Here is a 14,712-nt window from a genome sequence, read left to right as displayed (position 1 = left end):
TCGGATCGACACCTAATCTGAGATTATCAGCTCCCTGTCTGTTTTGAATAAATCCCATCTAGTCTGGTCAAACCGGTAATAACTTGTTGCAGTCTATCAGCCAAAATTGTCATTAATATTTTATTATGTACAGTAATTAATGAAATAGATTGATAGCACAATAGGCATGATCCTTGCCAGGGTTAGGAATCACAGTAATATAGGCATCGTTTAACAATGAAGAAACTGGAGATGGTTCAGAGGAGGGTAATGAAGATGATCAGGGGACTGGAAACAAAGCCGTATGAGGAGAGATTGAAAGAACTGGGCATGTTTAGCCTTGAGAAGAGAAAACTGAGGGGAGAGATGATCGCACTCTTCAAGAACTTGAAAGGTTGTCACAGAGAGGAAGGCCAGGATCTCTGCTCGATCATCCCAGAGTGCAGGACACAGAAGAATGGGCTCAAGTTACAGGAAGCCAGCTTCCGGCTGAACATCAGGAAAAACTTCCTAACTGTTAGAGCAATATGACAATGGAACCAATTACCTAGGGAGGTAGTGGGCTCTCCCACACTGGAGGCATTCAAGACGAGGCTGGACAGCCATCTGTCAGGGATGCTCTGACTTGGATTCCTGCATTGAGCATGGGGTTGGACTCGATGGTCTTATAAGCCCCTTCCAAATCTACTATTTTATGAAAGGGAGCCCAATTCAAAGATATGATTATAAAGACAATAATATTTTGTACCACTCCATTGGAAATCCGTCCAGACCAGGTGATTTCCCAGTATTCATATTCATAATCGCTTTCATGATTTCCTCCAGACACGAAGGAGCCAAAAGAGGCTGTCGTTGTGAGGAATCTAAGCATGGAAGATTAACATGAGGGGGAACAGGGTCCATATCCTGCTCTGATATTTCACTACCAGTGCTATACAGATCAGTGTAAAACTTTAAAAATTGTGAGTTTATATCTATAGGAGAGGTATATGTCATGTCACTCTCATCTTTGATAGCTGAAATAACATTTTGCTGTTTAAGACAATGTGCCAGGATCTTACTGGGACATTCACCATTTTCCCAATATGCCTCTTGTAAACAGTTCGAAGCAAATTCCACCTGCTCTGAAAGAATATTATTCAGCTCAGGCTTAGCATTCTGTAGCTCTTGATAAAGTTGTGCAGTAGGGGAAATGGCAGCCTGGGTTAAAAGAGATTTCAACTTATTTAAGACACCTGTTGTATTTTTTTTAAAGATTTCTTATAAGAAGCATAGGTGATAATTCAGCCCTGTATAAAAGCTTTACTGACATCCCACTCGATAGCAAGTACCAGCCATACCCTCATTGGTTTTAAAATAGTCCATCAATTTAACAGGCATCTGAGTTTTAAACTTCTTGTCATTAAGAAGAGAAACATTAGATGCCAAGGACCGGGGGCCCTAAGGGTATCTGAAAATTGCAACTCCAAACATACTGGGCCATGGTCTGACACTACCAATGTATCAATCCTACAAACTTTTATTTGATGGAGCAAGGATGTAGAAACCAAAAAATCTAATCTGAAGCAATTATGATAAGCAGGTGAAATAAAGGTATGCTCTCTATCGGTAGAATGTAAATTTCTCCAAGCATCAGTCAAACCAGATCTAACCATAAAGGTCTGAGATGCCTATCTCACAGCCATATGGCTCGTAACCGGGGGCGAGGGGTTTCCTATCCAACAAAGGGTCTAAGACCTTATTAAAGTCTCTGCCCACAATCAAATAATCATAAGTAGTGTCAACCATTTTACTAAAACATTCATAAAACATAACCGGATAATCATTATTAGGCCTACATACATTAATCATAGCAATTACTTTATATATATTTGGAAACCAAAATAAAAAAATGACAATTGGGATAAATAATCACCCATTGAATGGACAAGGATAATCGTTAAAATCGCAATCCCTTTATGCCGTGTCGAAGTGTCCATTACATAAACTTGTTTCTTGTAAAAAAAAAAAAAAAAGCCATATCAACATTAAACTCTTTTAATTTAGAAAGCACTCTATTCTGCTTATTTACATTTCTGTCTGACTGTCTGTCTATCTGTATACCACCCAATAGCCAAAGCTCTCTGGGCAGTTCACAAAAATTTAAACCACAGAGTGCAGCATAAAACAATATAAAATATGAAAATTTAAAACCACAATGTAACAATACAACCAAAATAAAACCTAGCAGCAATTGAGAGATTTAAAATACAGATTTAAAACACCAACGCTTCGGAAGCTAAAATGCTAAAATACTGGGAGAATAAAAAAAGTCTTCACCTGGCACTGGAAGCAGCACAACGTCGGCACCAGGCGAACCTCTGCAGGGAGCCCATTCCACAGCCTTGGTGCCACAGCAGAAAAGGCAATCTTCCTGGTAGCATCCCGCGTCACTTCCTCTGGTAGGGCTCCCGGAGAAGGGCCCCTAAGGATGATAGGGTCCTGGCAACCCCTTGCAACCCCTTGACATTCCATGAAGTCACATTGAGCATTGAAAAAGAAAAACTAAAACAAATTATTTGCCCCTCCACATGAACAAATATTCCCAGATTTAGGAAGAATACCCACATTTAAGTAACATGACAGATAAATTATTAATATGACAATTTAGGTCTAACAATTTCAGAAACTTTCAGACTAGTATTTACTATATTGCACCTGTAAAGACCTTTAAAGTTACAAGAAGGTAAAAAATACATTCGAAAATGAAATCCAAAAAAATAAAAATCAAATTACCCAAATACTGTCAAGATCCTCCATCTATCCCTCCCCCCAAATTGAAAATGCTATAAAAAACAAACAGAACTAAAAAGCATAACAAAAACAAAAAATAAAAAACAGTTTGCCTTCCATTAAAGCCACCCAAGCAACTTCACTCTCAGTTCTTCCCTTTCCATATGTTGAATGTATACAAGTTGAGAAAGCAAACCCGTGAACAAGAATAAAATAAAATAAAAACAAATAAATATTTTAAGTAATAGTTTTATTTGCTTGTAAAACTAAATTGATTGTATTAATTGCATATAACCTATGTCTAGTAAAAATCAGTGGATATAAAAAGTATATTTAATACAAGAAGTACATGAAAAAGAAGGAAAAAAGAGAGAGAGGGAAAAAAGGATAAAAGGAGAGACAGTGGAATGAAATAAAACTTGGCCCAGTGCCCAGATCTTTATCAACTGAGCAACAACCAGAGACTGAGCTTAAGTGGCTAGAGAAAAGGCGGAGGCATCCTTAATTTTAGTGCCAGTAAGAAATGACCACCATGTAACATAACAACAGAACATTGTTATTCAGAACAAACACAGTAGTGTTGCAAACCAATCTCTTTTGCTAAGATTCTCACCTTGGTGAATTGTCATCTTCTGTTTGAAACCTCCTTAGTATAGTCCGGATAAAGTATGATTTTATCATTAGCTGTCCCCCACCGAAGCTCTCCTCTCTGCCTGGCTATGCAGAGCAAGTGTTCTTTAGTGGAGGCCCGAACAGTGACCAGCTGCACTCTGGATCCTTGCATAGAACCAGGAACTCTATAAGCACACTCAATATCAAGCTGAAAATCTGGAGGCAATGCCAATAACTCCTGCAGAAACGTATCCATGAGCTCTGCAAGGCAGAGCTGTGTAGGCTGTTCTTGAAGCCCAAGAACATGTAAATTAGCTATCCTAGAAATTTTCAAACTGAGAGACTTGAGGAGATGATAACACTGAGGGAGGCCACCACTGCAATTTCATGAGCAGTAATCTGGTCTTCAAGTAAATTAACGTTTGACTCCATTTGTTGAAGACAAGCATCAGTCGAATCTATAGACCCCTGAAGAGTGTTGGCAGAGTCCTGGATTGGTGCAGTTGATCAAGCTGCTTGCATTGATGAGATAACTGTGCTGATACTTTTTTTTATCAAAACAAGCAGCTCTCATCCTTTGGATGTGACTTTAGAAACTTTAGAAGGGGTGGGGGAGTGGAAGAGTCAGTGGCATTCCCATGCCTTTCTTTACTTTTGGTGTAGCCATGGCCCCATTCACTTCCGAAGCACAACAAGCAGATGTAGAAATAGAAAACAAAACATTAAAAGTTAGTAGCAAGAATCTAGATAAAGTGACGGTCTTAAAAGAGTTTTAAAAACTTAAAATTTGGAGAGACGCAGCTGAGGTCCAGTTACGTCGCCATCTTTAGCCGGAAAAAAAAAACTATAGGGAAATGTTCCGAGTGTGTGCACCACACATACTCAAAACGTTCCCCTTGTTGGACGGCACTCAGATAAGCAACGCTGAGCAAAAGACTGGCAGCAGTCACAGAGAGTGTGCTCTAGCAGCAGGCCAGCAGGTAAATGCCTGGGCAGTTGGGGTGAAGTGGGTGCCACCCCCCATGCCCCAAGACTCCAGCCACACCTGATTAGATCTCCATGGTTCACTAGAATTTTGCACTAGAATTTTGGGGTGAAGATTGATCCCGCCGTTTTCATTTTATAATCTGACATTCCCAAATGAAACCTTGTGAGTAGTTTTTCAAATAGTAGATTTAGGGACTAGCACATCAGAAGAAAGTATAGCTTCATTTTTTATTTTTATAAGTGACTTTCCTGCTTAATAGGGTTCCAAAGCAATGCAAAATAAAAGATAATAAGAATATGAAACAATCAAAAAATGAAAAGAATAAAATGTACAGACATAATTAATAAGACAATCCAAGCCCCCCAAAACAAGTTAGCAGCTCAAAATAACCAATACCAAAGCTGCAGACCAGGTGCATCTATTATGAGCTGAAGGGATGATGAAATAATACCGTCTATATGGATCCTTTAAATGTCAATAAAATGGGGAGTCTCTTAGGGGAGGGAATTCCATTATGATGTAAATGTGTGGAATTAATCGGTGGTTTCTGGAGAAAAATAATTCTGGTGGATCATCTCAAATATGTGAGGAGTATGATAGAATACAGTTTGGGTACCTTTTAATGGTACACTGTGAAGCTCAGCTTTTCTCCTTCATGTAGGTTTAGTCTGCGGACTATCTGCAGGTACTGTGCTCTACCTATGCATATTCCTTCAATCAAAATTGTTCTAAAAAACTTTTGCAGAATTCTACTTTTCCACTGATGATGAATGTCCTTCTAACCACTTCCATTTTTTCCTATGGATTATATAGTGCCTATAATAATATTTGTTAATAGAAGGCCTAATCTCCACTGTGGCAATTATTTTTTCACAAACCAGTTTTTAAACTTTCTATACCAGTTGACACATACACCAGAAATATGTTCTTACAGTTCTTGAAGTGAAAAGATGCTGTAATTGATTTTCTTTCAAACCCAGGTTGGTTTTAAAGCAGTCAACTATTTTTGGGTTATGAACACTATTTTTAAATTATACGTTTGTCTTAATATTTGTTACAAAGATTGCATTTGACCAGAATATAATTTGATTTCTTTTTAACACAGCTCTCCAGAATTAAAGGAGATATAGGGTGTTATAATGATGGAAATGCTGCTCCACTAGTTCATTGTGTTCGTCTCCTATCAGCCTCTTTTCTGCTCACAGGGGAGAAAGGAGGTAAGTTGAAGACAATTAGACATAGTGGATTGAATCCAATGATGTCATTCTGCTGATGGAAGCAGTTCTGTCAATGGAACCAGGAGGTGCGTGTGATTCCTTCCCCCACCCCACACCCTCAAAATCTGCTTCAGAGATCTGGGAAACTCTCTAGAGCAAGTTTTTGGGGTGGTGCAGAGGGGGGAGGAGAGAGAAAGAGTCCCATTGCGCTAACAGATTTCCACTAGTGTAACGTTGGATATAACTCAGTGTAAACAAAATTATACTTGATCCCACATAATCTGTTTGGTTCATCCTGTGATGTAATTAAACTCTGAATTGCAAAGAACGTGAATGAGCAATCTGTCTGAGAACATACTTTAGGTTGCAATCCTGTACCTGGTTATCTGGGAACAGGCCCTAGTTAACTCAGTGGGACTTACTACTGACTAAAATAAATAGAATTGCAGTGTTAAATAATGTTTCAGCTGGCTAAATTCTGCCACAGCTGGAATATGGGCCAGAGTTTGATGTTACAACTGGGAGGAATGTTTAGTGGACTGGTGTGTGAGGAACATACTGGAATCTGTGTAAGGTTCAGTTGGTCACACACTATAATACTGGGTCTTTGCTTAAGTTTTAAAGCAGTGATGGGGAACCAGTTTTGGGTTGGGCGACGGATGACTTCCCCACCCAGTGTTCATGGGCTGAATGTCATCAGGAGGTGGGGCTGCGCCCCCCAATATCATTTTGTCCTTGGCCGAGATGCCAGGTGGATTGTCTGCTCAGTGCTTCAGGCTGAGATCCAGCTTTACCGCATGTGCACTTCCCCCATCATCTACTCAGTGCATTGACTGGAATGGCTTCGCCTGCTCTTTGCCTTTTCCCATTGGGTGAGGATGCAGGGCAGGCAAAGCCAAGCCAGTAGGGTGATGCCTTTGTGTGCTGGTGCGCACTCAGCTGGTGCCTGGTGGAGCTCCTGCAAATACTGGCTGAGTGCACAGCACTTGGTGCACTGGTACCCAGGGGAATCCCATTGTTATGCCCGATCTATGATTACAGATAACAATGGGATTCCTCTCCCTTCCTCTTCCCCAAGACCTCAATAGTGTCTAGGCCAGGTGCCAGGTCCCATGGAGGGAGGCCAAGGCTCTGCAGGCTAGATGGGGAACCTCCACGGGTTGGGTTAGGCCTGTGGGCCTATTTTAAAATTATTGTATATGCTGAAATCATTGGTGTGTGGTGAAGCCTAAAGGCCGTGGCAAACACTGGAGCCCACACAGCAAGAATTGTACCCTTCACACAACCTTGGAGAAGCTCCAGTTTGTAGCTTACTAGCTTCTTCCTTTACCAAGGCCAGTAATAGCTGGCACATACTGATAACGTTATAGGTGTACGATGAGACATAGAGGCCTTAGGAAAGGCCTCATGAGGGCTTCATCTCACCAGCAGGTGGTCTTGGAGCTGGACATATGCCTCCAAGATACTTGGAATGTCACTGGAATGGCCTAAAATGTTTCCATTTTAATGGAACACTTTCTGGAGCAGAATTCCTGATCTTTAGTTCTGACATGGGTAATTTTTTTAGATAAGTTGCTTGGTTTAATTACATAATAAAAAGTATATTTAAATGTCATTTCTGATGCTTGAGACTTCATTAATGTGGTGTTGATTATCCAGACAAAGATATTATAGGCTAAAAGTATGGGCGTGTTTACATTATATAATGAAAGGAATTATATTTCATTAAATTTATATTCACCTTCTTCTGTTTAGCACTAGTGCCTGACAAAGATGTGAGAGTCAGTGTAAAAGCTTTAGCAGTAAGCTGCGTAGGAGCAGCTGTTGCTCTCCATCCTGAAGCTTTCTTCAGCAAACTGTATAAAATGCCTTTTGAAGCCACCAAAGAAGAGTGTGGTATGTTGAGCTTTATATTCCCTCATTACTTTTTTGTGTGAAAAAACTGATTTTTATTTCTGACTGCTTCAAAAATAACCAGATAATTATATACAATGAAGTAACAATCTATTCATAGTTAGAGTGGAACTTTCAGTGTTTGTCAATTGCCATCACCTGGCAGCTGAGAAGGTACATGCTGTGCTCTAGTACCCAGAAGGAGATCTTGTAAGGATTATTTTCTTACCACATGTAAACTAAGACACACCTCTGCATCATACCTTGATGTATGACTGTGATTCCTATCTGGTTGTGACTCAGAATGAATATCCTTACCGCCTCTTTTGTTTTCCTGCTACATCCAGTGAAGAATAGGATACCCTGCTAAGTTTCTTGCAGTGGCAACAGATTACCTTCTTATCTCCAAGTAACTGAGCAGTGTAGCCATTCCTAGACAGTGTAGGAGAATCATTATATCATGCTCAGCCCCAATTCCAGATACAGTTTGGAACTACCATAAATGTTTGACCTTCTGCCAAATTCAGTGGAATTTCAAAACTAGAGACCTATAGATTGGCTCCAGATTTAGTCTTATTTAGAACAGACTCACTGATTTCAGCAGGGCTTAGGTCCATCATGACTAACTCAAATCTCATTGATTTCAGTGGGTCTACTCTGTCTGTTAATTAATAAGGTTATCTTTTACAGTAATAACTTATTACAACATATGTCTGAAATATTCGCCTTGTGGTTACTTCTCTGATTTACAGTTTTCATAGATGATTATCTATGCATTTGATGTTAGATATGTGATTTCAGCCTTCCTTTAAAAAAAGATTTACATCTGATTTTCAGTGGCACTGTAGAAAATGACAACAAGTAGAACACTTATAATCCAGATACAGTTCTTTATTATATGTTGCTAATTTATTTTTCTAGAAGAGCAGTATGTAAAGGATATTGTGAATTATATTGATCATGGAGATCCCCAGATTAGAGGAGCAACTGCCATTTTATGTGGAACAGTAGTTTATTCCATTCTCAGTAAATCTCGCTTTGATGTGGAAAATTGGCTAGCAAGGATAAAAGCTTCAACAGGTAACAGTGGGGGTAAATTTGTGGGAATCTGAGTTTTGTGCCATAATGTTTTAGTTGTTTCATTGTCTTAACTTTCCTTATTCCCAGGAAACAGATTTTCACTGATAGACTGTATACCTTTGTTACAAAGAACTCTGAAAGATGAGTCTTCAGTTACATGCAAGCTGGCTTGTACAGCTGTGCGGGTAAGCGGAAACTTCTCTAAACATAACATTTTGAAGAGTGGAGCTCATATCTTTATGGCCTTATTACAGAGGCAGGAGTCCATAAGCATAGTAACCAGGTGGCCAGTGATGACCACAAATCTTTTTGGCAGCCACCTGCCCCTGGTTGAACAACACAAGGTGATTGATCCTTTCCCCTCCCTAAGTTCTCTGCATTGAAGAGAACTCATAGGACAGATGTTAAAAGGCTATGGAAATCCCCCAGACTACATGTATAAAATTGCTTCTGTCCTTAACATCTGACGTGTACCATATATTTGCGAGTGGATGTGGGGTGGATTACAGCATGAGTCCATCTGGCATGCTAACATTTATTGGGGAATGTTATGGCATATGGAAGATACAGTGTTCCCCCCAGAAATACTTTTGGAAAAGGAGAGGCATATATCTTCAAGTACTGAGTTGTTTTAATTGTAGTGATGTGATACAGCAATATGACTCAGAGCCACACAGCCTAAAAGCATGTGCATGATTTATTATTTAAATTAACGGAAATTATTGTGCATGGAACACATACGAATTGGAGAAATGTTCCAGAATTCTGTTGATTTGTGTGCACATCTCAGTGATGTTTGCTATCAACCATGCTGTTAAACCTCAACCACCTTGCAGGGATGGGGCTGAAGGGCACTTTATTGTAATGACTCTGGACATTCCTCTGGGGGTGGGACAGGACTCAGAAGGTGGTACTGGAGGGCCACTGTGCAAACCAAGGGGTGCTGCAGGATTCCATCTTGTTGCCAAGCTTTTCAGCATCTACATGAAGGGAGCAGGTAAAGTCATCAGGAAACGTGGGCTTGAGGAGCTCCTAGGGGAGGCAGTTGGCAGTTACAGTATATCCAAGGCCTAAGGAGAGTGCTCCTGTTCAGGAATTCAGCTAACCTAGAACAGGAGCATTGCATGGATGTGTGTTCCAGAAGGTTAAAAGAAAAAAGGGTGCCTTTCTTCTCTTCCTCCTTCCCCCCGCCTCCCCCTGCTGTGATAAAAGGTAGTGAATGATGTGAAAGACTTCTGCCTGAAACCCTGAAGAGCCAATTCCCCATCAGAGTAGGTAATACTGAGCTAGATGGAAAAATAGCCTAACATGGTATTATGTTGCTACATTCCTATAGTACTGGAGGGCTTAGATTTGAGGCTGCAAGCCCCAAGCTTGAGTTATTTATATATTTATTATAACTTTTATACCACTTAATATATTAAAATCACTAAGGGAGCAATCCTATGCGGATAGATGGCTGCCTCCGAACTCGGAGGCGACTGCCTATCCAATGCAAGGTGGGGGGAGCACAGAGGGGATTGTCTCTTCCACACTCCAGCTGGCCTGCATTCGCAGCTAGGTGGCCGATTTCAGTTGTCTAGCTGTGGGATGTTGGAGCGCGGGGTGGGGAGACCAGATGACCCGTAGGAACACCTTGTCCCAAATCTCCTAATTACCGCTCCCAGCGGCTTCATATAAATGTTAAGCAGCATCAGGCACAGAATAGTGCCATGTGGCATCGCACAGTTCAACTACCAGGGAGCAGAGTCATATTCACCCACTGTTATTCTCTGGAACCGATGCCATAAGTAAGAGTTGAACCACTGTAAAACTCCCAACTCATGGAGACAGTCCAGGAGGATACAGCAGTATCAAAAGCCGCTAAGAGATCACAAAGAATTAACAAGTTCGCACTCCCCCATCCTTCTCTCAAAGAAGCTTATTCATCAGAGCAACTAAGGCTGATTCCATCCCAAAACAGGGCATGAACCTAAACTGGAATGGATCAAGATAATCAGTTTTATCTAAGAGCACCTGTAGCTGAGGTTGCAAAAGTGACTTTGGGGAGGCAAAAAATGGGTGTTCCAGTGGGTAGGAAGGGGAGAGGAGAGGCCGAGATCCACAGTGTCTTGTGGTCTCTCCACTCTTCTAGAGGAAAAAACAACAGTAAGGAGGACGGGGAGGTGAAAATCATAGGAAAGCTCAGGATATATGGAGGCTCCAACATTGGACCGCTCCTTCAAGGGACAGGATTGCACATTTAATTTGATTTAAAGCTTATATTATGTAGAATGTTTTAGAATACTTGTAAAGAAAACTAAAGACAATAGCCTATACTTCCTTACATTGTTTAAATTTAAGGAAAAACCAAGTGTAAAAACTGTTGACACACTAATTACTTTTAGCAATCCAGAGAATTGTGCAACCACTCATCTATTTCAGAGAGTTCAACTCCCTTCTACTAAGGAAGTTGGGACACCTTCAGTTTTGCTTTGGCTATTTATTAGTTCGATTTCACACTGAGACATATATGTATTTCACTGACATACATATGTCAGTATTCAAGTATGTAAGTATGCCCTTACATACTTGCTAGGGATAATCACCTACAAAATATTAATTACAACTTTGAAACTGACAAGCTTGCCCAGTGTTGCATTTGCAATTAGCATAATGCATTTTACTAATAAACTTATGAAATTGATTTTTTTCTGTTGAAAAATAAAGCACTGAAAAATTTTCTGCCCCGGTTCTCTGCTCATGATCTAATAATAATGAGTACATCTCACCGCTGCCAATCAAAGGAAAGAACTAATCTGCTATACATGTCCTCCTGACTCCCACTCAGGAGGACCTTCCTCAACACAACTTCCCTGATCCAGGCTCTCGCTGTAGGCCAGGGACATGTGTCTGTCTCTAATGCAGAACCTGGCCAACCTTGCCATTCTGAGATGGCGGAGGGAGGACACTCGCGCCCTTGTGATTCCCAGAGGGCAACCTTCTTTGGTGTCACCCCTTCAGGGCTGACCCTGCCACCCACGGCATGTCTGCTTTTGATACGCCTCCTCTCAGAATTGCTCCAGTCACCAGATGAGGCTCAGTTCCATGCCCACGCACTCAATTCCTCCAGTTGCAAACAGTCAGCAAACTGCCCCACAGTCAAAAGAGAATGGTATGTTTGCTGGCTTTATAGCGAGGTAGTGGTGGTGATGGGAAAGGGGAAAAGGTGTCATTTTCCTCCCTTTCTTTCCTCCTGTATAGTGTACAGGAAGGTTTTTAACCTCACAGTACACATCTCCACTTGAGGATACTTACTATAAGTTGTTACGAACTTGAGCAGGTCATTTTCATTTTTTATTAGTATTACTTATTAGAGCAGGTCATTTTTATTTACTGCTGTTATTTATTAAATTTATTAGACACCTTTCTCTAATAAAGACTGAAGGGATCTTACAATAGGGGTTAAAACATAAAAGAGTTAAAACAATTTAAAATAGCTAAAAACAATTTTAAAATGTCAGAGGCCTGGACAAACAACAGAGGGAGAAATCCTATGGCCCCTTCCAGGGGCCATAGGATTTTTCTGATTCCTGGATCCAAAGTTGGAGACAATGCTCCAATGTCAGACCCAGGCATCCGAGCTCCCCTCCACTCGCAGCTGGCGTGGAGAAAAACATGCCAGCTGCCTCTCCAAGGTCGCAAAAGTGGTCTCGGAGAGGAGGGAAAGGGGGCAGTTCTGTGTGAAGGGAGGGGACTTATCAAGAATCTTCCAACCTCCCCAGCCTCTTCCCTTCCTCTCTGAAGAGCCCCAGCTAGATGGGTGAAACAACCCGTAGAGCCAAAATGCAAAATTGGAAGAGCGCGGAGGCAAAGATTGTCAGGAGCACTCTGGCAGCCTCTCCCAGTAGATTCCAACAGCCAACTCAAGACACAGAAGAAAGGATTTCTTTTCAAAGCTTTAATCCTTTTACAACTTAATGACTCTTTCAGATGCTAATCACCAGCGACTAAAGCAAGGAACAGCAGGGTGGCCTGAGCTTCAAGTAGTCAGTTGATCCCCGTTTGAAAGAGAGTCACTTGAAGACCCAGAACTTATGGGCTAGGGAGAGATCCTCCCTCTTTCCCTTGGGTCCATGGGAGGCGGCCATTGCTTGCGCGCCAAACGGGCGCTACGCCTCCTTTCCACGCCCTCCATCGCTCGTCACTCTTTGTGTCTGCGTCGAGCATCTAAGAAGCCCCCCTCCCGCATTCCCTCACTGCCAGGGTCACTATCTATCTTAGGAATGCTGGCAGGAGGAATCTCTGCCAGGTGGAATCTCTGCCAGGTGCTGAGCCTGGGAGGGATGCGCTGGCCCCTCTCCCATGGATAGCTGTTCCTCCTCAGAATCCGAACTGCTCTGAGGCTGTCTGGGCTCCTGACAAAGATTGCCTCCATGCTCTTCCTGGTCTGCTTGGGATCCCCATCAGCCTCTGAGTTCAGAGGCTGATAGGCATCCCGATAGGATTGTGCCCCAAATTAAGAAGCCCCATCATAGGCCATCAAATGACTAGGACAATTTTCTTCTTGTCCCAGGCAAATTTCCTTTTTTCTTCCCCACCCCATCCCCTTTTCCCCCCTCAACTTGACATATCAACATTCAGTACCTTCAGGAAACTCACAGGTGCTTGTCAGGCCTTGCATGTGTGTGCGCGCGCACACACACACACACACACACACACACAAACTTCTGCATACCCAGTGAGTCTCTTGAGTATCTAGAAAACACTATCTTATTTTTGGGTAGTCCTGTTTCACTTCCACGCAGATAGGCACTCAATCACCCAAGTCTGCTGTTAGAGTGAATAGTCAAATTGGCTGCATCACAGTAACTGAGCTCTGTTTTTTTACAAGCAAACATGAGGGGATTGCTGAGATGACAGTTCTATTGAAAAACTATTGTGTTTCCTGATGTTTTAAAGTGTGTGTGTGTTTGTGTCTGTACACATACATGTGTGCATGTTATTCATTGTGATGGTCATTAGTTGCAGAAGAGGAGATCATAGAGTTTGGGGTTGGGCTTCTAGGCGATTCAGCCTTGTTCCCCTCTTGGCATAGGAAATCCAGAGCTAGAACATCCCCAACAGTTGGCTTTCCAATTTTTGCTTGAAAAACTCTAGTGAGGAAGAACCTACTACTTCCGTAGGTAACTGGTTCTATTGTCAAATTGCTATTGCCATTTAAATGTTTCTCCTAACATTCAGCTGAAACCCCCCCTTCTACAGCTTAAACTCGTTAGATCTTAGTCATGTTCTCTGGGTTAGCAGAGATGAAGTTTAGCTTTTTTCTGAGATTATGATGATGTTAACACTTCCGCTTGATATGCTTCAGTGCACTGGTGTTGGGTTAATGATGCTTTTAATGCACTCTATTATATGAATAGCTTAGCTTTGTTTTAATTGTAGCAGCCATATCGGGGGTCAGACTAAGTAGCCTCATGCAGTCTCATGCTTCATGTTCTTGCTGAGCTCTTTCTCCCTTGAATATATTGTTGTAAGCTGATGAGATACAGGAATTCCTTATCTTGTCAAAGGTCATACAATTGTATATCTTGTTCTCTGCTGTTCTCTTCTGTTCTCTCCTTATCATGGCTACCCTATAACCCAGTTCTTGTATTATAAACAATGGTGCTAGGAGAAGAAATGTTGAGGACTGCAACCCCACGCAGGAAGGGGAGGAGGAGCCGTTTCATATGAGTCACAATGTCTATAAAACCAATGTGCTGATATATTTCGGGGCTTCTGGCTCTTTGGAAATGATTCCAGCCTTAAGCCCGCGCGTTAATAAAGAATCTCTTTTTCCTTCACTCCATGGTCTCTCTGACTCTGGGTTCTGCAACATAATTATGTTTTACTTTATTAATGCATTTATTGTAATGGACAAATTCTCAAAATCAAATATATTCTGCAAATACTCAGTAAATAAAGTTTTGTAACGTTTAAATGCTATCTGTTATTACTAACTTACATTGTTTAAAACAATTAAAAGTCTCTCTCTTCTCTTTAGCATTGCATCATGAGTTTGTGCAGTAGCAGCTATAGTGCCTTAGGTTTAAAATTAATGATTGACCTCCTTACACTGAGGAACAGTTCATATTGGCTAGTTAGGACTGAGCTGCTGGAAACTCTTGCTGAGATAGATTTTCGGTAAGT

At 41.4% G+C, this 14,712-nt stretch overlaps 1 protein-coding gene across 10 annotated transcripts in view; it reads left to right on the top strand.

The window, feature by feature from the left end:
* HTT (huntingtin) overlaps positions 1–14,712 on the top strand; it is a 381,175-nt gene that overhangs the window by 95,265 nt on the left and 271,198 nt on the right. For all 10 annotated transcript variants that reach the window (XM_084859889.1, XM_084859888.1, XM_084859886.1 and 7 more), the window contains 5 exons: positions 5,457–5,568; positions 7,324–7,464; positions 8,383–8,541; positions 8,629–8,726; positions 14,567–14,706. In XM_084859889.1, coding sequence (XP_084716015.1) covers positions 5,457–5,568; positions 7,324–7,464; positions 8,383–8,541; positions 8,629–8,726; positions 14,567–14,706 — 650 coding nt within the window. The remainder of the gene's footprint in view (positions 1–5,456; positions 5,569–7,323; positions 7,465–8,382; positions 8,542–8,628; positions 8,727–14,566; positions 14,707–14,712) is intronic.

Source organism: Heloderma suspectum, chromosome 5 (genome assembly GCF_057233095.1).
Source record: "Heloderma suspectum isolate Gila_16-S chromosome 5, 16-S_ref, whole genome shotgun sequence".
NCBI lineage: Eukaryota > Metazoa > Chordata > Lepidosauria > Squamata > Helodermatidae > Heloderma > Heloderma suspectum.
The sequence above is the reverse complement of the archived record's forward strand: the minus strand, read 5'-3'. Positions and strand labels throughout refer to the sequence as shown.